Below are 24100 nucleotides of genomic sequence, written 5' to 3'. Positions count from 1 at the left end.
ATGTTGTGCTGACAGGATCGCCGTGGACATGACCCTGGGGTCCCCTTGCTCACAAAACACAGGGTGGCACCAGGGGCTAAAGGGGCCGTGGAGTCCTCTGGGTGGAAGAGATCAGAGGAAGAGTTTTTCTCTCAGTTTTTGCTCTGTGGAGATCACAGGACTTTGGGGAAGGCAGCCTGGTAATGTGGAGCAGGAACTAACCCAGGCAAGAAGCTGAAGAACCTAAGACTGGGGAGGCTCTGGCTGCCCCGGCCCAGAGTGTGGGGCATGATGTTCAAGGGAGACTGCTGCCAGCAGGGCTTAGTGTCTGAGTCTCTGAGCTTCAAACGCATGCCCACTCAGCCACACCGTGGGGTCACCATCCTGACCAGGCACACCCCACTTTATGGCTGCTGGATGAGAATTTCACAACCTTGCTATTTAGGGCTTTTTGTTTTTAAAGATCTATTCATTTTTATTGGAAAGACCGGTTTCAAGAGAGAAGGAGCAACAGAGATCTTCTGTCCACTGGCTTACTGCCCAAAGGGTTGTAACAGCCAGAGCTGAGCTGATCTGAAGCCAGGAACCAGGAGCTTCTTCTGAGTCTCCTGTATGCATGCAGGGTCCCAAGGCTTTGGGCCATTCTCTGCTGTTTTCCTAGGCCACAAGCAGGGAGCTGGGAGGGAAGTGGAACAGCCTGGAAATGGACTGGTGCCCACATGGGATCCTGGTACTTGCAAGAGAAGGATAAGCCAATTCAGCCATCACCCTGGGCCCTGTTTGGGGCTTTTAAGGCAGGCATGTGTCAGCTGCTCCTGTACAGCCCCTCATTCTTAATAGAGGGCAGAAAAGAGCAGTGGGAGGTCAAGGGACCAGTAGGACCTTCAGCAAGCCCTTCGTGTTGGGCTAGAAAAAGCTCAGAACTCTGGTCCTGTGAGTGACCGCACAACTGCAGATCCCATGCATTTGCCAGTGGTTGATGGTCTCATTACACACACACACGTGTATATGTGCATCTGCCCCATTTCTACTCCAACAAAGCATTGGGGCATCCAGTGTCCCCCTTGACTCGCTAGGTCCTGTGGTTCTGTTAGCATGCACAAGAGCCTTGCTTTCCGGATTGCTGCCTAGGTCCCATGTGTTTGCAAGGGGGAAAGATGTGCTGCATACATACAGCAGGGTGTGGAGGTGCACGCCATCCATCACTTCTGTGTGAGGATGAGGCAGCCTGGAGTGGAGGCACATCTGAGAAGGTTTCCCAGAGCAGTTCTCTTTATAAAGCAGCGCCTGCTCCACAAATAGTTCTCATTTCCCCGACCCCATCAACGTGTTCTGGTGACAACAGCTGGATTTGCAGTCGTCCAAATTGCTCATGAAACCTTGGACAGAAAGAAACCATCACTTGGAGACATAGCCTTCAAGCGGGATCGGGGGAAGTACTTTGATAAAGCGTGTGTGTGTGTGTGTGTGTGTGTGTGTGTGTGTGTGTACATATATATATATATATATATATATATATTTGCTGTTGCCTAGCAATGCCTCTGAGTACTGGGGAGCAGGTGGCAGGGCTGGCTGAGTCCGTGAGCTCTGGGCTGCTAGGAATGAGAGCTGGGGAAGCCTCATTAGGTCACCTCCCCCTGGCCTGGCAGCATCTGATTGCTCCCTTTGGCATATTCTCCCGGCCTTTGTCCAGTGCGGTGCTAAATGGTTCAAACAGCAGGGCGTCCATCGCTTGCCTGGAGGGAAAATTCCACACTTGGCTACATCTCACCGGGAAGCCATTTTTCCTCTGCTCCTTTTCATCCTGGGAAATGAAGGGGCAGTGGCCCAGCCTTTGAACGTATCTCTCCCTGCTTGTATTTACTGGGTTGGAATGGCAGCCAAAGACCATGATCATTTCTCTCTTCATACTCATCACTTAGCAGTAATAGGATAAAAATCTTTATGGCTGGAATGGCTCAGCACAGAAAATGTTCATGTTCCCTCAGAGTGAAGGCTGTTCCACCAGTTCAGCACTGCGTTAATGATTCTGCATCAAGGCCAAGGGGAGAGAGGAGGGTGGAAGCCCATCAGAGACACTTCACTTTGGCAATGAAGCTGTCCCCATCTGTTGCACCCAGGTCCCTCCTGTGCACCATGATTCAATGCCGAGAAAGTGACTGTGTTGCCAGTGGCTCTGGACATGCTTCACTCTGGAACATCTTGGAGTTGCTGGGGGTGGGAAGGAACAGCAGGGGGAGTTTCCGAACATTCTAGAAGCAGCTCTGCTGGAAGACTGTGTCCATGACCCAGGGCAGCAGTCCATAGTCCTCAGGATGAGCTCTCGCCAGTTGAGAAGGGAAGACACCTAGCCACATTTTGCAAGATTGTTTATTCATTCCGTTTTCTGTATGATTTCCTTTTGCCTGAATGTATTTACCAGGCATCTTCAACAAGTCCATGGAAGCTGTGCAATGGGAAGAAGCTTTGCATGAATTTTAAAATGGTCTGTACTCAAATTCTGTTTTTCTGTAACCACGTTGAAGATCCCTTGTTTCTATTCTGTAATGTTTTTTAGAGTTCTCCCTGTGTTTAGCTCCAGTGATTGAATTTTTAAGACCAGTCATTATTTAATGAAATATGTGAATGGCAGAGTTACAGATAGAGAAAAAATCTTCCATCCTCTGCTTCACTCCCCAAATGGTTGTAATGACTGGGACTAGGCCAAGCTGAAGCCAAGGGCCAGGAGCTTGTTCTGCGTCTCTCTCATGTGTAGTAGGTGTCCAGACACTTGGGCTGTTTTCTGTTGCTTTCCCAGATACGTTAGTAGGAAGCTGGATTGGAAGTGGAGAACCTGGGTCTCAAAATGTTCTCCATTTAGGATGCTGGCATCATAGATGGCAGCTTAACTGGCTATGCCACAGTGCCAACCCCAGGATTAATCTTACACTTGCATTTTGGTGACCATGTGTAGTGTTTCTGGAGAGTCCATCACCAACCTCTCTGGTAAATATGGTCAAACATTTAATCAGGTGAATATGGCTGCTCTGTCTTCATCCTCAGTCCATTACTGCTGTTATTTCATTTCAAACTTTCTGGAGGCCAAACAATGCTATATTATCATGCTTTAATTTCGCCTCTCCCTGGTGATCAGTGCAGTGGAGCCACTTTTTATAAGTGTGTTGGCCATTTCATTGCCCAGTTCAGTCTCTGTATCTCCCTTTCTCTCTTTGTTCATAGCCTTTGCCCAAACTAAGCACAGGGAATGCTCTTAGATACACCTTAGTGGTGTTATATATATATATATATATATATAATTTACATATATATATAATTTATGTATATATATATAATTTTTATTCTGCCCAACATTTTGAGGCCCCATATATTAAAAGAAAAAGGAAAAAAAAACCGAAGTGGGCTGAGCTGGAGAATGTCTGAGCCCTGCCTCAGATGCTGCCTTGCCATCTCTTAAGCTCCCTGGTGTCCAGCCATGAAAGAAGCAAATCAGAGATGGTCAGGCTCATGTCCAGCACTGTCTGCTGATGGGAAGATTCTTCAGCCAGTAGCAACTGCAGCCACTGCTTTAAGGAAGGAATCAGGTGGTGGGCAACACGGCCCTTCTCAGCAACCTCCCCCGCCCGCCCTTCCCCAGGCCCTTGCCCATTACCCTCCCCAACAGGGCACCAGGGCCCTGAAGGGCCACCAGAGCTGATCTTTTCACCAGTCTTTTCTGTATCTTCTTTCCTTGCCCCATGCCTGCCCAGCCCGAAATACAAATGCAGGCTGCTTTGGGGTTTCCTTACTTGCCTGAGAGGCCCCAGGGTTCTGTGTAACAGACTCTAACACAACCACAGAGCTGTTTACACCTGCCATTGGCACATCGTGTAGATGGCAGCCTGACTGCATACAGCAGGCCCTGTCAACCTACCTCATTCGGCAATAGGGAGGTGGAACTTGGAAGCACAGAATGCTGCCAGGCTTTGGGGTCATCTGGCCCTGGCATTTCAGAGAACCACTGGCTCCTGTGATGTCATACTGGCACACCTCCAGTGCCTGTAAAAAAGAAACAGGGATGGCAGAACTGGCATGGAAATCATGAGAATGCTCCGAGCAGGTGCCTGGGACCTGGGGCAATTCCTGTGCAGCGAGGCCTCGGAAGAGACTGATTTTGCCCTATATTTGTACAGGGCTTTGCCAAGTGCTTCCCCATATTTCTTGTGATGTCCTCTGTAGCCTTTTGGGTGATGGGATCGTGGTCATTTGCACAGAAAAGGAAGCTGAGACCCCTGCAAGGTAACGTGGTGGCCTGAGTGGCAGGGCTAGGTCTCCCTCCCAGCCCTGTAAGCTTCCTTGGGATACTTACTCCAACTCACCAATACTCAACTTCTTCATCCATAAAATGGGAATGGTAGTGGTACCCTGAGTAAGGCGCAGTGATTCATATCAAGTGCCAAATGTCTAGGAAGTGATGTGAAATAATTCACACGGAATGTTGAACATTTAGGAAGCATCTGGGGCTACATGTCAGCTGTAGCCATGTAGGGCCAAATAAACACCGGCATTAAGGATCTTCCCACTGCTCAACAGCTACAGGCAAAAGCAGGTTCAGGAGGCAGCGCAGAGGTGGGACAAGTGCAGAAGTGGAGAGGGGAATGACCTGGATGAGATTAAAGGACCCGGCTCAGGGGCCACATCCCCTGCCTGCAAGCTGGGCTGCCATGGGCCACATAAGCCAGGGCTGAGCTGACAAGCCAGGTGACATGGGCAGAGTGTGTGTGGGCAGCATGATCATGCTCAGATAGTTTCTTGGCTTCCACCTCAGTTCCCTGCACCGCGTGTTCTACTTGCCCAAGCGTCAGACTTTCACTTTCAAAAGTGGAAAGCAAAATAAGCAATGAGGCAATCGCGATGCCCCGTCTGGTGTGATTTGTTCTTGAACGATACAGGGGATAGAAGCCAAGGCCAGCACGAGGCGGTGATGGAGGCTGCGGGCCAGCACATGCCAGGATGTGTTTGACGAGAGATGAAAAGAGCAGGAGAGCAGATGACAGCTGTGGGTGGGAGAAGCTGTGGCAAAGGACTCTGAGCGGCCATGGTGACAGACAGTGGGTTGGCACAGGGGAGCCGCATGAGGCCCCAGGCAACGGGAAAGCCAGCCGAGTATGTGTGTGATGTGACAGGAGCAGGGCTCTGCTGGGCTCAGGATAGCTCAGCAGCACGGGGGCCCTGCATGCTAGCCAGGCTGTCTCTATGTCCATCCCTCATGAAGCCATATAAGGAGGTTCTTATTTTGATTGTAGCTTTATCATAGCTTCCCTATTGTTGCCTTTGACCCACCGGGGACCCTCACGATAGCCCCAAAAGTAGCATCACTGGGTCTGTTCCAGTGCCTGCCTGTCCTTGATTCATCATGCGACTCCCTACTACTTCCTAACTCCAGTGTCATCGAGCTTGCCTGGACCACCACTCAAGACAGCAGACCTACCCTCTTTGCTTTCATCTGCTCCTTTCCTAGCCAGATCCCACCCTTCCTGCTACAACTCCGGCCCAGGTCCGTGGGATCCTCCTTCCCTCTTCTCTCACCCTTGTTTTCTAGAGCCTGCTTCCTAGAAATCTCTTTCTCCATTCCTTTTGCTGCCAAGCTCCTCTGCTGCCCGCTCTGGTCAGAGTGACTGCGGCAGCCAAGTCACCCTCCTGGCTGGCTCTGGCCCCATACCACCTCCATACTCACCCTCCCCGATGAAAAGCTTCCCAAGTCTGACGCGCTCCATGTGCTGTTGGCTCACAGCCCCTGCCAGCTTCCCACTACTGCCTGGAGGCAGCCGGGGCTTCTGGCCTACTGTGACGGCAGGGTTGGCACCTCCGCCTCCACCACTGTCTGTTCTGGATGCAGAAATGGGTGGGGTATGGAGCTGAGGTTGCTTGGCACCTGCTATACCATACCCTAACTCTGAGCAGCACCTGCTACCCATATTGCAAGCAGCATCCATTTTCTTCTCATCTGAGCCCCTGGTCCCAGACTCAGGTCATCAGCCTCCATCAAGCAACCCTGGGCCCAAAAAGTGTCTCATGAGTTATCCTTGAACAACACCGTGAGGATGTATGCTTAGGAGTTTGGGAGCATGCATGAATCCTCGAAACAGAGAGATAAAATCAAATCTCAGGAAATTTTAAACCACCATCATGTCATCTAGACATCTTGTGTTGGCACCTAAACCCAACCCTGTACCTGGCAAACACCTATTGATCATTCCATTTCTCTAACAGGTAGCTGCCTTATCTGTGTTCTCTTGGTTAAACTCAAACAAACGTGGCTGTTATCCTTGTCAGAGGTAGGGCAGTTGACTCCAGTAGGTTGGTCCATAGGAATAGCAAGAAATAGAAAGGCATTCCTAGATGCAGGACACCGGCAGGTGACCTGAGAAGATGTGTAACAGTGTACAGGGAGAATCGCCACACCAGACAGCCTATAGAACATGGGATGTAGGAAGAAACTGGAGCTATGCAGCCACACGGCAGTCCTGAGTTAGGCAGCCCCAGTAGCGAAGGCAGTGGGACTGGTGAGTGATGACCCAGACCATGACCAAGGTAGCTGATGTACTGAGCTCAGCAGGGCTAGAAGGGCTCCTGCAAGGGCCAGGGGAGGCAGGCAAGCCTGCAGAATTAATGCTATGAGGTCAGCCTTCACTTTGGGCAGTGTCTAGGTAAAGCAGTGTGGTGGGAAGCTCTGGGCAAAAGGGCTGGGTGGGAGGGCAGGGGCTGCAGGCAGGGAGATTCATGAGTTCACTGACGTAACATGGCAAGTCCTGGGCGCAGGTCAGGCTTGGGGATCAAAGGGAAAGCAGAAGGAAGTGGTAGAGGCAGATTGGGAGGCAGGTTTGACGGGGAAGGCGCTGGCAGGTGGGGTGGAGTGGGGATGAGCTTGTGCTTTTTACCTGTCCTCCCTCATACTCCATAGGGGTACACCATTGTGCCTTCCTGGGGAGAGCTACCTGGGGAGAGCTTCCTGGGGAGAATGTTCCTGGGGACATTCCGGACCTAACAGCACATTCCAGAGCCCAGTGTGCTGCAGGCAGCCAAACCCAGAGCCCCTGGACTGCAGGCCTTACCTCAGCTGCTTTGATCAAGAAAGTTTCCCTCTTGTTCCCTCTTATGCCAAAGAAGTGAATGTCCCTTCTCATATCCATTAGCAGGAAAATCTGAGCAATGTTGTGAAAAGGTGCCAGGGACCCTCAAGAGGGGATGCCATTCCTTAGCAGATGAAGGAAAGCCCAGACCATGACTTTTCAGCCTTCCAGAACTTTCCACTGTGTAGCCTCCAAAACAGAAGATGGGAAGAAATAAGATTGGAGAGGCAGTGAGTCCAGATGGTCCAAGCCAGAGCTGGTGCAATCTCAGAGCCAGAAGCCTGATAGTCAGGTTTGGGGTTGGCTGCCTCCTAGGACCTCACAGACACCTGCAACAGCAATAGGAGAGGAGGAGTTGTAGCACCAACCTCAGAGATTTGTTGTACACATTGAAAGCTCTGAGAATAACCGAGACTGAGGATTTAGTAAGCATTCTAAATGATTGGTGTTGTGTCATGTGATTCAAACTAAAAGAAGACATGAAGGAGCGCTGGTCCCAGACATGGAAGAATCATTTTCAGCAAACAAATGTATTGTTCATCATCCTGCAGACTCCGTGCCAGGGAGATTATGCATTTGCTCATTAAGAATGCCATCCTTTGCACATGTATGCATTAACATGTGTGTGCTTGTGCACACACGCACACACATACACACACATCCAGCTACCATCTTGGGTGTAGGGCCTGGTAACATCCCAACAGAATCTGCCCCTTTCCCATGCCCTCTACCAAAACTCAAACTCCTCCCTGCTTAGAAGAAACTGGTTACCCTAAGAGGCCACCAGTAGCTGCCTAGCAAAGCAGAGGGAACCTAGTGCATGATACACTGGTGGTCATTTCCAGGATGTCTACATGCAGCCAGCAGGGTCTGCATTTTCCACGATGCAGGGGTATTCTGGGTTGATATTACGTAAGCAGCATGGAGACTCCAAGAGATGGATCAGGACCAGAGAGTGGAAAGCTCATCCTGACTCCTTAGCATCCATAGCCCCAAGAACAGAGATGGTTCTGCTGGCTGCAGAACAGAGAGCAGGAATGGTGTGGATGTCCGTGCTGAGTAATCTGTGTTGTGTGCTATGAACAGCTAGGCACAGGCCCATCATAATTGAGTGGAGCAAACGTTTGTACCATTCTTGTAGCATAGGGCTGGTCTGTAGAGCTAGGGTAGACAGTGAGGAAGACTTCTCCAGTGCTGAATTTCCAATGGATGTGAATTGTGGCCTTTTCTATAACCTTATATGGAATGGAGATGATGACACATAATGAGGTTTTAAAAAAATATTTTTCTCTCCCCCAACCCCCAGACAAAATCTTGCAAGCCTAATACTGGTCTCCATAGGTTGTAATGATATTTTACTCATTCACAAGAGCCAATCATCTGGAGACTAATTATCTGGCACTCATGTTGACATTTTAAATTGGATTCTATATAAATTAAAGTTCGGGAACAATATATGCCAAAGATGTCCAAGAGAAAGTAGACGTGAGCCACGTGTAGAATTTAAAATTTCCTGGGAGTCACATTTAAAATAATAATTAAAAAATAAAAGACACAAGTGAAATTCATTTTACTAATATATTTTATTTACTCCCATGCATCCAAATATTTTCATCTCAACATCTAATTGGTGTCAAAACAAACGAGTGTTTCGTACAAAGTCTCTGCAATCTTGCATGTGTTTTGTATTCATCACTGCCCATCTGCGTGCAGGCTAGACCTATTCCCAATGCTCAGTAGCGACGTATGGCTAGCAGCGGTCACTAGACCAGACAGTGCCTGACTAGGGGAAGAGTGGCGGGGCTGTCGTCTGCATAGGATTCAGTCTCTCCTCTCCCCTCCCACGGGATAAAACCTCATTTCTCACTGCTGGAATTTTATGAACAGGAGCAACAAGCTGGCCTTTTAAATACCACCGGAGATTTCCACTGAGTGTGACAGAGGATGCTTAAAAGCTGTCCAGAGACTTCAGATGCCTTTGCAGGGTTTCCCCCAGGGCCACCTCAGCCCTGCTCTGCCCATTCCCTCCTCCAGCTTCTAGACTCCTGTTCAGTTTTGCTGACAAGTTTGTTCTTTCTTCTTGGCATTCTTGACCTTGGCCCTGGCTCAGCTGATAGCTGTGCAGCAATCCAGTGCTGGTATCATCCGGAGTTTGGCACAGGATGTTTTCTCCTTCGCCCTGGACCCTGAACACCTCCCCAGCCTCTTCCTGCATTCATGCTGTGTTCATCCACTCCCTTGCAGGCACCTGCTGTGTGTTTGTGAAGTGTGGACACCATGCTAGGTATTGACATAACTACAGCCAGTAACTCGTTGCTTTCATTGCAGTAACAGTCAGTGGAGGAGACAGAAAAGTTAATTTAGTGATTCTTTTTTTAAAGATTTATTTCTTTTTATCATAAAGGCAGATTTACAGAGAGAAGGAGGAACAGAGAGAAAGATCTTCTATCTGCTGGTTCACTCCTCAAATGGCTACAACAGCCCAAGCTGAGCTGATCTGAAGCTAAGAGCCAGGAACTTCCTCCTGGTCTTCCACATGGGTCCCAAGGTTTTGGGCCATCCATGGCTGCTTTCCCAGGCCATAAGCAAGGAGCTGAATGGGGAGTGGAACAGCTGGAACACCCACCCAGTGCCCATAAGGGATGCCAGCACTTGCAAGTGGAGGATTAACCAATTGAACTGTTGTTCTGGCTCTTATTATTTGATATTTATTAATTATAGGAATGGTGTATGCATAAGACCCTAGAAAGGCCCATCAGAATAACCTGGGGACCTGGGGAAATTCTTCTCAGGGGAAGCAGCTTCCAAACCATGATTGAAAGAGGAAAAAATAGCCAAGTCTGTGAAAAGAGGAAAATGCAGGAGAGAGGGGACAGCAAGCTGGTCAGGCAGCAGGGGGCTGGGACCTTGATGGTGCAGTAGACTAACATCAGGAGGTCAATAAGTTCAGGCCTCCAAGCATGGTGAGCCATGTGGAATCTCAGCTTTGCTGGGCAGTAAAGCAGCGCTAGAAGATGTTAAAGATGTCGTTTTGGAAGGGGGCTGGCATTGTAGCACAACATGTTATACTGTTGCTCTGATACCACCAAGAACCCATATCAGAGAGCCAGTATAAGTCCCGGCTGCTCTGCTTCCATTCCAGCTTTCTAATGATGCTCCTGACAAAGCAGTAGAGGCCAATCCAAATGCTTGGGCCCTGCTAATTCACATGAGAGACCAAGGTAGAAATCCCAGCTCCTGGCTCCATCATAACCCGGTCCTGGCTGTTGCAGCCATTTGGGAGTGATGCAGTGATAGGAAATCAATCCCCACCTGCCTGCCACCCTCTCCCCCAAATACACACACACACACACACACACACACATGCAGTTTGGGAAAGATCATCCTGTCCAGAGCATACAGGATAGATTAGGAAAAGATAGTCAGCTAGAAAGTTGCTACAGTTGTTTAGATAAGGCACCATGTGAATGGGTTCAGGTTCAAGATCAGTGGTGAGCGGGAGCATACCCAAGGGTCAATCAGGGGATGGGTGGGTGAAGAAGTTACTCACGGCCCAACCAAGAGAGAAAGTGAATAGAGATTAGAGTTAGGCTTATCATAGCAAACACATGTGGAATTGAAGTCTTGCAGACAGTGGGGTAATCCAAAGAAAAGAACACTGAGGAGAAGAAGGCCTACGTGAGAAATCTTGGAGAACATCAGAACATAAAAAAGGAATAGCCCACACGGAGGATGGCCATATTGGGCTAATCTTGCCACAACCAAGGGCAAAGACCCAAACACTTAATACCATGTATGACTTGGTGATGCATAAGATGAATATGGAAGAACTGACCTTGCATTTAGCAGCATAGAGAAGTCCTGGGGACATTGAGGGAGATGGTGGTGAAAGGGCTTTTGAAGGCAGAGGTGACCAGTAGCCCATGTGAACTGGGGCCTGGGCCTCTCTGTGCCATGTCTTTGTGGCCTGCCATGTCTGGGTGCATTAAGGAAACCAAGCAAGCTTGGGAGATCTTAGCTCTGCACCAGAGGGTGACATTGGGCAGGGCAGTTACTGTCTGCATCTCATATTATCTGAGAGAAAGAAAGGAGCTTAAACCAGTGTTAGGAACATTTCATGAAATCCTGCTTGGTAGGATGCTATGTGATATGCTTGGCTAAATACAAGGATGCTCCAGGAAGGATATGGGAAATAGAATTAAAAGATGACTTTATTTTGGTGTAGGCAGTTATTGAAATCCGTGCATACTAGGTATTTTCAAAAAGTTCATTCAAAGCATCTTACAATAAAACTGCATTTGCTTTTGTGCAGGAAATATTTTGAACTCCTATTATGTGTGAAGCTTTGTGTGCTATGAAAAAGGAGAGCCCCAGGGTAGGGATGGGGCAGGTTTTGAGGTTCAAGTTTGGTGAACAGGAGGCTAGCAGGACTCTGAGAACCACTGACATGTTAATGTACACTGGCGAATCACCAATAAAAACTCACCCAGGATTAGCCATACCCTTGTATACCTCAATAACCAAGCAAGCACGTTCATCTCCCGTATATGTGGCCTGGATGTGCAGTGTAAGGACTTCCTTATTTTTTTTTAAAGATTTATTTATTTTCATTGAAAAAGCAGATTTAAAAAGAGAAGGAAACACAGAAAGATCTTCCATCTGCTGATTGACTCCCCAGAAGGCCTCAACAGCCAAAGCTGAGCTGATCTGAAGCCAGGAGCCAGGATCTTCTTCTTGGTTTCCTATGTGGGTTAAGGGTCCCAAAGATTTGAGGCATCCTCCACTGCTTTCCCAGGTTGTAAGCAGGGACCTGAATGGGAAGTAGAGCAGCCGGGACATAAACCAGCACCCATGTGGGGCTACCAGTACTTGCAGGAGTGGGGTGGGGGTGGGGAGTGGAGATTAGCCAGTTTAGCCATTGTGCTAGCCCAGTGTGGGAACTTCTTAGCTAGGCAATCTTTGTAGATCCTTCCAGTCTAGCATTGCAACAACCAGGAATTGGCTTGGAGCCAGAGAGTTCAGACTTCAACCTGCTGATACCTCAAAAATAGACAGAGACTGACTTGTGGGGAAGTTCAGACCATACAATTTCTTCCCCCTGAATGCCCCTTCCTCCTCCTTGGTTAACTTTCCAGCTCGCCAGGAAAGACCCCTTGGGTTATTCCCACTTCGCTGGCAAGTGTGCTTCACAGAGCCAGTTTCTGAGATCATCATTCTGATCTTCAGGCTGCAATTAATCAGACGGAGGGGATGTGCACTAGAATTGCCAAGGTGGAGGTTTTCTTAGAATCGGATACTGCTGAAGGCAGATGGTTAAGAAATCCAGGGAGATCCTCCAAGGTGCAAGAATATTGCAACCCCTGCACTGGCCTGACTGAGTCAAGAATAAAGGCAGGTAGGTGTGTGGGCACGAGGGGATGCACATGTCACCCTAAGTAGGCTCACCTCAAGAGCAAACGTCCCGGCAAAATGGCCCTGTGCTTAGGAAACAGAGGATAGCCTCGTGAGAACATCCAGGGCAGCCTTTCCTAGCTGGGCTTCTACAAAAGAATGATGCCCTAAAGGCCTATGTGTACAATACAGCTGACTGCTCTCCTAGGCACCTGAAGGGGCATGTGCCCTCCCTGGCAGAAATGAGAAAAATCACCCCTTCAGCAGTTTCCTATGGATTGTGTGTTGTGCTCAGAACCCCTATCAGAGGTGGCATCTGTAACAAATGAGCTACAGAAAAATATCCCCATGGCCATGGGTTTCCTGAGGCACCCCCTTGCCCAGCATCAACTTGGAAGCCAGCAGGGTGTGAATAGAGGATCCCCAGGGGCTCTGGCACACTTCAGCTTGCCCTTTTACCAAAGGAATGAGAAGCTATGGTTGGTCTGTGCGTTTTGGAGCAGCCAACAGCACCTGCTGCTATTATCTGCTGCTATGGGACAAGCCATCCTAAAGGAAAACCATGCTTTATTTGGGTCAGGAATCCTGGAGTGGCTGAGATGGCTTCTCTACTTCAGGGTCCCTCATGGGCAACAGCCAAGGCTGGGGCTGCAGCCATCTGAGGTGAGGGGATTGTCTGGGGCAGGGTTCTCGGCTGAGCTTGCGCACATGGTAATTGGCTGGGATTCAGTCTTTTGTCATGTGGGCTTTTCGACACGGCAGCTGGTTCCACCAGAGCCTGCCGATCCAATGGTCAGGAGTCAGTGTACGTAATAGTCCCTGGAGTGACGTCCCATTGCATTAGCTGTATTCTGCTGTTTAGATGTGGGTTGTCAGGTCTATCCCACAGTGAACAAGGGGATTACACAGGGAGGCAGAAGTTGGGGCCTTCTATGAAGCTGCTCACCACAGAGGCTGGTCACACTCCAAGCAGTTCGCCTATCTGTTCCAGCCCGCTTCCCCCACAACCCCCACCAGAAATCTGGAATTTAAGGATTTCTAAAATTTAGAGAGAGAGAGATCAATCTTCCATCTGCTGGTTCACTGTCCAGATGCTACAATGGCCAGAGCTGATCTGATCTGAAACCAGGAGCCAGGAGCTTCTTCTGGGTCTCCTATGTGGGTGCAGGGGCCCACAGACTGGAGTCATCCTCTGCCACTTTCCCAGGCCACAAGCAGGGACTTGGATGGGAAGTGGAGCAGCCATACCGCAAACTGGTGCCCATATGGTATGCCAGCACCACAGGCAGGAGCCTAGGCTATGTAGCACAGTGCCAGCTCCTGGATTCTGGAATTTAATAATGTGTTCAGCAATTCAAAATCTCAGTGTTATTTTAAGTGTCTTTATGAGATGCAAGGTTTCTGTAAATGCTAACTGGGGGTGGCAGTTGAGGCAAGAATTGGGAGCAATACATGTTTATGTGTCTGGATAGATTAATCTGCATGTGAAATCCCAGTGAAATTGACATGAAATAAAAATTTCATGCCTTCCAGTGTGCCGGGATTGTCCATGAAATGAGATTAAAAGAAATTTCTGACTTTACAGTGGTCATGCTTTTTAAATTGCTTTTTTTCTCTTCTGAAGTGTTGATCTTCAACCCAGGGGCCAGCCACAGCTGTGGCATTGCGTGCTTTTTGTTTGCTCATTGGCTGGCTTATCTCGCTTTTTCTCCTAACTGAGTGGAGACTTCTTACCTCATACAGTTCCAAAACCAAAATCTATAATTCTAAAAACCAATAGCAAGCTCACTGGCCCCTGTCCTGAAAGACCTGGCATTCTGGGTCAAGAGCTTTTCCATTCTTTTCCATTCTTGCTCACACATGGTTGGTTTGGGCGGTGCTGGTGGTGAAGGAGCTGGCAGGCAGATGATGAGGCTGTCCCTGAAGTCTCCTCTGGGCTGATGGGGTGGCGGGAGTGAGCAACAGAGAAGGGGAAGGAGGTGCACCTGCATACAGGATCCACAGACTGCCACTTTCTGCTGCGTGTGCTCCAGGAAGTTAGTCCCACTCTCACTTTCTGTTACTTAGGCCCAAGTTCTTTTTGCCTTTCTGGCCTTGAAGTTTGAAGCGGTGGAATGTGGCAGGAAGACAAAGCCGTCCACTCATCTGCCTGGGTCTGACATCCACCATATGCTTTGGAACTGCAGAGATTGGAAGGAAAACCCAATTCCTGTTTGGGTCAGTGTAGTTCTCTGTTCTGAAACAATGTCTGTGAATCCTTGGCCTGGCTACCCCCAAAGCCTTGTGGAGGTTGCTTGAGCCCCCACCCTCTTTGGCTTTAATGGGCAGCTTGTAGGAGCCCCACGGGGTGTTCCTGTGGAGGCACAGCCAGCAGTATCCCCTCCGGCTCCATAGGCTCCCTCCATGGCACTGATTAATAACAGCTGGTTTCTGGCTCTTGGGAGAAGCTACTTCTTGGGGTGGCAATTGGAGTGTGGGCACCTGGGTGCATTTGATGTGCATGGGCACAGGAGACATAAGTGTGACAGCTGCAACATGCTGGCACCATGAGTGGCCAGTGTGACTAGACTCAAACCCCCCTGCTAGCTGGGGTGAGCTACTTAGCCTCCCGGCACCTCTGTCCTCATGCTCCTTGTTAATAAATCCATAAGACAGAGACTCCCTCATAAAGTTATTGTATTAAATCCGTGAGATGCAGAGTAGGCAGGCCCTCAGCACAGGGGGGAGATGGCTCTGGGGAGGGCCTGGCTCTGTTTCCAGTCCAGCATCATGAACATGGGCATCTGGAGAGGCAGCAGGTGACAGCTCAGCTGCTTAGCACCCATGGCACCATGTCGGAGAGACCAGATGGAGTTTTAGACTCCTGGCTTTGGCCTGGCCCATCCCTCACTGTTACAGGCATTTGGGGAGTGAACCAGCAGGTGAACTATCTCTCTGTTTCTCTGTCTTTTGAATGAAATGAAAAATGTGTTAGATGCTGTGTGCTACACCATAAGCAGTATTTGAAACACATGCCACAAGGTGGATATTGCCAGTAGCACACACCCCAAGGATTAAGGCTTATAGCAGGGAAATCACTGCCAAGCTCTCAAACTAAGGGATACTCTGATGCGTGCCACAGTTTACCTTCTCTGTAGAGTGGCAGTTCTCACAGGTGTTGGAAGAGTCCGTTGAGGCAAGGAGTGGGTCCCAGCTTTCTAAACTGCATGGAAGGTGGGGGAAGACTCCATGGAGTCCTGTGAACCTGTTTGGTGTGTGGCACTCCTGCTCCCCAGTTCCCTGTGGTCTGCCTACCCTAGGCTTGTGCCTGCTGGAGGAGCTGATCACTTCCTGCCCAGCACAGGGAGCTGGAGGGGCTCTAAGGTCAGAGAGCAAAGCAACCCATGCCTGCCCAGGACAGGGGGCTGAATTAGGTCATCTCTAAGGTTCCTTCCTTCTCTACACTGTGAGCTTGTGCTTCTAGGATGCAAGTGTTCTCCAGTTGTGATGATGACTCTACCTGCCATTTTGCTTAGCTTCTGTTAAACCCTGTGTGCCCTGTGTACATTGTCTGCAGCTGCACTAGCTTGGGAGGTGGGTATTTGACAGGTGGCAACACTGAGATAAACCACTTGCCCAAGGGCACACAGCGTCCCAGGGCCTATGTTCCTTTCACTCATGCGGATGCCACATCCTCTGACCCCTTCCTCCTCTGGGTACTCCTTGCCTCTCATCTGCTGCAGACACAGGGCCGAACCACCTGCTGCTGAAGTCCTGTTCCAGACCTGGCTCCTGCTGACAGGCAGATTTACCCACACATGTGGGCTGATGGCCAGCAACCCTGATACTGTTTTTCAAGTAGCTTTATTCCCCAGATCTCAGACTGATAGGTGGTGTCCAGAATGCTCCTAGAAGGCCCCTGTGGCCTTCCATACCTGTTCTGCCTCTCTTCCTGACTCTGCCTCACCCAGGAAATCTAGCCCCACCTCTCCATGAAGCCTCCTGCACACTGCAGGCACAGCTGTGCCCCTGTGCACACTGTATGTGTGTGTGTGTGTGTGTGTGTGTGTGTGTGTGTGTGTGTGTGTGTGTGTGCGCACATACTGCTATGTCTCTATACGCACTGGCCTTCCCAGCTGACACCTTGCAATGCAGAACAGTGGCCCTGACGGAAACTCTCTAAGTGAGCTAGGTTTTGGGGTCCCAATGTCTCCCATGAGGTAGGAAAGAAAGTTAGCTTTAGAGGTATCCTGGCAGTGGTACCTTCTGGGCAGCCCCACTTTGACTGCCTTCAGCTCTGTCTCATTTCTGTGGCTGGCAGCTTGGTACCAGCTGTGGTCTGATGATTGCCATTCCTGTCCATAGAGATGTGTTTCCACAGTGCTGTTTGAGCATCCTCACAGCATGGCGGCTGGCTTCCCTCCAGGTGTCCCAGGAGGAGCCTGCAGTACTTTGTGGGGAAGTCAGACTCTTCTAAGTGTCGTCAGGAATGTAATCTGTCCTGAGTCAGTGAGGGAGGCAACTGCAGAAGACATGATGATTAGTCATTCGGAGTGTTGGGAGGGTGGCTGCCATACTCCTTAGGAATAAGACAGGTTAAGCCTCTGGCTGCCCTGGAAATGTTTACCTGACTCTCTTACTACTTTTATGTGAGTATCTATTATGCTTAAATCCTGACCTAGGACAGAGGAGATGGACAAAGCTATAGGACCTTTCCTGAGGCATCTTGCCGCCAAGTCGGGGAAACCTTCTCATGAGGAAATGTTAGAAAAGAGATCTGGACACAGTCACAGGAGAACCAAGGGCAGAGCACCAGCCTCCAAGCAGAAGGGTGTTTGCTGTGGGTTTTGAGGGACGTGAAGGAGCTCCTCAAGTGGAAAAGGAGGAAGGTCATTGCTTCATACAGAAGTGACTGCACGAGCACTAGCTGAGTCGCTGCAACACATGACTGGTGATGATGGGTCGCAAAGCTGGTGACAATGTCTTGGACTATGTGCATCAGGAGCCATGTGGGAGGCTCTGAGCCACAGGAAGAGCTGGTAGTACTCCGTGGCAGCCAATACTGGGCAAGCAGCCTATGTGGTAATCAGGAGGAGGAGGAAAGACCACCTGATCTGGGGCCACAGAAGGAGGTCAGGAGGGAACTGGTGGTGGCTCTGTGAGATGCAGGGGACAGGCCCGTGAGTCTTGTCCACCATCTCCCCCACCTTCCGTACCTTGTAGCTTCTGATCTGAGCGCTCCTGGATGTCTCCTCCTGGGGAAAAAAATGTTGCAGGGAGGATTGCCAGGCCCCTAGGCCTGGGTCTGAGGCCTCAAGTGCTTTGGGCTATAGACTACCTGGAGGATGGAGTGACAGCTGTGAGCTGTCTTCCCAGGGGGAGAAACTGATTGCACAGTCCCCCAGTAATTCACAACCCCCTTGAATCCTATCACTGGGTCACTGGACCCCAAATTAAAAGCTCCAAACCTGGAAAGAAATGGAGGAAAATAAAAAGAGCAAGCATTTACACCCCCTCCCCAACATCTATTATTTACCTCCTCTTTAATGCCTCCCCCTCTCACCCCCGCATAATAGGACAAGCTGTAAAACTGCGAGGAACAGGAGGAAGCATTTACCCAGCCATCGCCCTCCGAAGCACCAGCATCACTAGGCGGGTTTATTTCCATTATTATAGTAATTTGGGGGCTGCAGGCTACAATTTTCACTTGCAGCGAGGTATTAAATTGAAATTACCCCAGATGTAATTGTCATGCAAAATGATCCTGGACATGGTGGAAATGAATGGTTTTTCAAGACAGGATTTCCACTGCCTACATGGGTGCATTCTGGCTCTCACCCCTTTGGAGGGGTGTGTGTGTGTGTGTGTGTGTGTGTGTGTGTGTGTGTGTGTGTGTGCATGCGTGCACACACATGCACCAGGGGCCAAGGATCAGTGTGACATGGCACTCTTGAGCTGTTGTCTCAGGACCTGGCAAGGCCTCTGCAGGCTGGGATCTTCTATGGACCCATAGCATGGACAGAGGGGCCTGGAAAGGTATGGACTAGAGAGCATAGCCCAAGGCACGAAGTTGGGTTTATGCGCTCACAGAAGCCACTTTGCACTCATGCAGGCAGGCAAGAAATACTTTATTCATGTTCTGTGTGTCAACTGCAAGTCCAAGCTCTGCCCAGGGAAGGTGGCAGGGGAGCATTCAGCTTCAGTCATCCATGGTGCTCCCCTGACCCTCTGAGGGTCAGAGAGACTGGGTAATTACCCAGTGCTAAGCGTATGTCCATACTGGTAACCGCCAAGATGGCCACGGGGCCAGCCTTGCAGATGTGTTCTGCTTTGCCCAGGTCTTACTGCCTTCCGCCTTTCCTCCCCGCAGATGCAGACTGCTAATGTATTGCAAGGATCTTCCACCCACCAGCATCATCATCACCTTCCACAATGAGGCCCGCTCCACACTGCTCAGAACCATCCGCAGGTAAGGCAGCATTCTGGGGAGGGCCTCATCCAAGTGCTTGGCAAATACTGCACTTACCAAGCTCTGGGACTGGCCAGTGGAACATCAGGCTCTCCTATCTCATGCTGTCCACTGCTAAGCACAACACATATGTCTGCTTGGCCACCTGTTGCACTCCTGGGAGAGAGTTCTTACCCCCATTTTATAGGGAGGAAGAAAGAGACCAGGGCATGCAAGAACTTCCACAAGTTCACAGAGTGTGAAGAGAGGACAATCCCTGAGCACCTGCCCTCCACCACTGCTCAACTGCCCCTGAGTGTTACTAATCACAGGTGACAGGGACCCATGGCAGCACGAGGCTGGGATTTGAACTCGGGCCTGTGTTGCAGCCCAGCCCAGCCCAGCCCCTTCCCCTGCACAGCCTCCCACTCCAACCACAAGTGACAATAACATAAAGCTCCCACAGTCTAGCATGGTCACTAACACTTGCCCATCCTCAGCACTTGGTCTGGACCATATACCCTGCTGTGTGGCTTGTGACATGCATAGGATTTTTAATTCACACAAGTCACCTGCCACCAGAACTGCCTCTAGGATGTAGTGATTCAGCCGAGAATTCCACGTCCCCCCTGCCCCAGCCTTCCAGCAAAGGCCCTGGTCATCTTGGTTGTTTTCTGCCCATGCTGTGTCCCTTCCTTGCCCTGTGCCCACACCAGCCCTGCCCTCATCATGTGCTCAGCAGAATCCACACTATGCATGGCAGTGGGGCAGCCAGCAGTCCTTGAATCCCCCCTGCATGGCTGGTCATTGCCATGCTCACATTACAGCTAAGGAAATCCAGACTCGATAGTCATTAAATCATGCAGCCACATGGCTAATGATAGAAAAGCCAGATGTTAACTCTTCGCGCCTCTGACCTTACGCCCCTCTCTTCTAGTAGATTGTGTAGGTAGAGGGCAAGCCCAGTGCCAATGAGCATCCCAGGGAAGGTGTTGGGGCCAGGTGTACACAAAGTCATACCCTCTCACAGAGCCAGAACCTGGCTCCAAGGGAAGGAACCTCAGTACACTCCTTGTCCCCCAGCTGGGGCTTCTTAGTGTCCATCCTGATCTGCTTGGCCACATCACACCAGAGACAAAAAGTTGGCTCAATGGGCCAAAGTGAGTATACCAAGCCTGGTCACACTCCTGTCGTTTCCTTCACACCAGCTCTGCTTTCCCCTCTGCCTCTTTGTCCCTGCATAGCCAGGGTGGTAGAAAGCTCCAGGTGCTAAGAAGTAAGTATAGCATGAGGGTTGCTGAGATCCTCAGCTCCTTGTGGCACTAATGCTGCCAGTCCACTGTGCAGGGCTAGCACTGCTCTGAGAAACACAGGCACCTGCCCAGACCCACAGTTGTCAGCTTACTGCCACCTGTCCAAGCATGAGGCTCTGATGTCCTTGGCACCTGGTGAGCTGGCTCCTTCCACCAGCTGTCAGCCTGTCCTGGCTTCTACATCCACCCTGCAGGTTGCCTGATCCAAGTTGGCCTTCCCAACAAAGCAGCAGCCCTTGGCAAGCACATGTGCCAAACTGCTGTCAGGTGTCACCCTGGGTCTTGCTGCAGATGAATAAAGGACTTGTTGATTTGTAAGCTAGCAAGGGTGTGGTGGAAGGCAAGATTCTGCTCTACTCAATCCCCTCTACAAGGGGAGGACAGAGTTTCTGGGCTGAACAGGCACATGGCAGAGCAGGTATGTGGTTCTGAGGGCTCAGGCCATCACCATCTGCCTGAACACCAGGGCAGGCTTATGAAGACAAAAAAAAAAAATGGCAGCCCTTGCCTTCCCTGTTCCTGGGTGCTCCTCCCCATGGCGCATCTGCATGTCTGGCAGATGTTTCTGTGAAGAGACTGTTCATGCTTGAGATGGGCTCCTCAACATGTCAGGCTGGCCTCTTGTGATCCCTCAAAGAAGTTCTGAGACAGCAGGCACCTTTAGTCTGAGCACAAACACACACATGTGTTCACACATGCACAGGCATGCACACACTGAGCCATCGGGTCTGCTCATCACCTCTGCTGCCCGTACTGTGTCTCCCTTGTTTGCACTCTTTAGTGAGTTCCCTTTGATCTGATGCTTCTGTTGCCTAACTTCCCCATGACTCTGTTTATTTAGTTTTATTATACAATTCCATAGGCTCTGGGATTTCCCTTACCCCTCCTTCGCACTGATTTTCCCTGTATTATTACAATAATAGTCCTTCATAAGCAGTCTTAAGCCCATCATTCTGTTATTTGTGTATCCTGACATTGTGAGTACAGACAATGGCAGAGTCCAGTATCCTATTGTCAAGAATATTTACCAGTTTCATTGGGAGTCCATCTCTGGATTTGGAAGTAGAGATGCATACTGTACTGTATCCTCACATCTGGATATGATAGTCCCTACTATACAGTTACTATACATCCTCTTAAATGAAAAGCCATAAAACAGAATCAATAACAGGAAGAAAGTTATGGCTCAGTTTCTGACCAGGGTTGTGGGGATGCTAATGGTACTTTGAGACAGGCTAGCCAAGGATTCATTCAGCGAAGGGACCGAGAGGTGTGTCTAACCCAGAGTAAGCCCTCATCTCCACGGCTCTGGAGGGGAGGCTAGTGGCTGCATCCAATACTGCACTTGGAACCCAAGTTCAGGCCCTGCCCTGCCACTTCCTGATCCTGTGACCTTGGGCAGCAGATCAACCGCGTCTGCAGAAACAGGGATAAAAGGCACCTTTTGTGCTTTGAATTCTATCATTTTTCTTCCAAAAACCTTCTTCTTGGAAAGGTGGCAGGCATTCTGGGGGCATTAAACTATTATGGCAGAACTCCTAGGTTAACCCGGGTATGTCCCACGCTGAGTTTGTGTTCTCAGCTGCTACCTTCTGATAACCTTCTCCTTCTGCTGCTCCTCCATCTGTCCACAGTGATAATGCCACTTGCTCAGCATGCTAAGATGCTAACTTCCCATGAGCATGTGCTATGGGCCACAGAACTCTGGTCTCCTGTTGTGTCAGCATGAGCCTCAGCCTGAATTGGGCAAGGAGAAATGTGTGGAGGGAAAGGAGGCTGGGAAGCAGAGGAGCCAGACCCTGGAGTCTTCCTGACTTCCTGGGTTGCAACCAGAGCCCCACTGTCCACCAGCCTAGTGGAGGGACCATCCCTGGGGCCTGTGCACTCTGTACGGCCACAGCACCATGGTGCCATGAAGGGCCACACCTCTTAGCCAGGAGAGCAGGTGCCTCGTGTCCTGCTTCACAGGAGCTGTGAACATGAACAGGCAGGCACGGACATCCCTCCCTCAGCTTACTTCAAAGCAGAAGTTACCATTAAGAATTTTCTGACATGCCCAAGGAGATGTTTAGAGCAGTGTCTGGCACACAAGGTGCTTACACAGCTGTGCCCAGTAGCCTTCATCCCTGACTTATGGCAGCATCTAAGGTACCACCCTCCAGCTGGAGCAGCCTCCTCCTGAGGGTTTGTTGTGCATGGTTTCTTTTTTTTCCCCCATGAGTTATTTGTTTTTATTGGAAAGGCAAATATATACAGAGAGAAGGAAAAACAGAGAGGAAGATCTTCTGTTTGATGGTTCACTCCCCAAGTGGCCGCAACGGCTAGAGCTGATCTGATCTGAAGCCAGAAGTCAGGAGCTTCTTCTAGGTCTTCCACATGGATGCAGGGTCCCAAGGCTTTGGACCTTCCTTGACTACTTTCCCAGGCCACAAGCAAGGAGCTGAATGGGAAGCGGAGCCTCTGGGATTAGAACTGTCATCCATGTGGGATCCTGGTGCATTCAAGGCAAGGACTTTAGCCACTAGGCTATTGCGCTGGGCCTGTATGTGATTTTTTACGCCCCTTCTCGAGCGACTCCAGTTCAGCAAGTCTGCATCAAGCCCAATTATTTGTGTCTCAAACAAATCCCCAGGTGGTGGTGAGGCTGCTAACTCAGGGACCACAAGTTGAGAAACATAGCTGTAAGGCCTGCCTGTTGCTATTATGAGCCTCCATGAATGACCTGTTCCCATGGCCAGAGAGTAGCTGCTGTGTGCCAGGTATGGTGCCAAACTCCTTTCACATAGCTGAGGAAGGCAGAGCATCAAAGGCTGCGTTCTCCCCAAAGCCCTCCCAGGTGGCACAAGGCAGCTACCCAGATACCGTACTTGAGCCCAGGGTGATCAGTTGCACTCCAGAACAACAGCAGTCAGCTGTCAGGTGGCCTCAGGTCTTCATTCAGCTGGTGTTTATGGAGCATTTGATAAAACCAGCCCTGCCTATAACACCGTGGAGTTCACGAAGCAATTTCAGATACATTTCCTCATTTCAGCCGCACAAAAGCCCGCAAAGTAGGTCAAGTATTAATATCGCTCGCTTTTACAAGGGAAATGTAATTACAGAAGGACAGGGAAGCTGGGAGCAGAGCAAAGCCTCTCTCAGGATTTCACAGTGCTTGCATGGTGGGGGGCCTGCCAGCCTCTGCTGCCTCTCTGGGAACTCCGTGTGGACCCCACAGGCAGAGGGCAGCAGGGACATAACAGACGGAGGACAGTCGTGTCAGCAGGAGCAGGTGCAGCTGCCCGCCTGGCAAGGAGGTGAGCTTTGTATGGGAGACTCAGATGTCACATGATTCTAGGCAGAGTGTGGCACGTCTATGCCAGTGAAGCAAGTGCCTACTTCCAGGTGAAGCCCAGTATGGAAAGGTTTGGGGCAGCTGGAAGAGAGGAGGAGGCAAAGAAGTACATTCCCTATGCAAGGGGCAGGGTGCTGTGCTGGGGTTGGGTGGGGAGGGCAGAGGGGTATTCCAGTAGAACAGGGGGAGCAGCCAGGCAGAGATGATGGGACTGAGACAGGATGTGCAGAAGGAAGGGCTCGGTAGATGCCTGCCCTGGCCCAGTCCCTTTCCCTCCCAGCCACCCTGTGCCCGCCCAGCCTCCCTGTACACTCCCAGCCGCCCTGTGCACTCCCAGCCGCCTTGTGCACTCCCAGCCGCCCTGTGCACTCCTAGCCCCAAGCCCCTGTTGAGGAGCCCCTGCCATCGCTTCAATTGTTCTGATGAGAGGAGCGCAAACAAGCCAGGTGTTACCAGGAAATGGTCTAATTAGCACGTACTGCTGACGATTCCCCCCCCCGCCCCCCGCTTTCTTTCTTTCTGTTTTAAATCGTGGACATTTTTTATT

The 24100-nt window shown here is 50.3% G+C and overlaps 1 protein-coding gene across 2 annotated transcripts in view; it reads left to right on the top strand.

Moving 5' to 3' along the window:
• Positions 1-24100, top strand: part of GALNT14 (polypeptide N-acetylgalactosaminyltransferase 14) — a 195019-nt gene that overhangs the window by 129674 nt on the left and 41245 nt on the right. For both annotated transcript variants that reach the window (XR_005885162.1, XM_040993022.1), the window contains exon 3: positions 18829-18927. Coding sequence is in view for 1 of the 2 variants with exons in the window: in XM_040993022.1 (XP_040848956.1) it covers positions 18829-18927 (99 nt within the window). In the remaining variant the exon portion in view is untranslated. The remainder of the gene's footprint in view (positions 1-18828; positions 18928-24100) is intronic.

This window comes from Ochotona curzoniae, unplaced genomic scaffold (assembly GCF_017591425.1).
Source record: "Ochotona curzoniae isolate NIBS_2020 unplaced genomic scaffold, NIBS_Ocur_1.0 contig_883, whole genome shotgun sequence".
NCBI lineage: Eukaryota > Metazoa > Chordata > Mammalia > Lagomorpha > Ochotonidae > Ochotona > Ochotona curzoniae.
The sequence above is the reverse complement of the archived record's forward strand: the minus strand, read 5'-3'. Positions and strand labels throughout refer to the sequence as shown.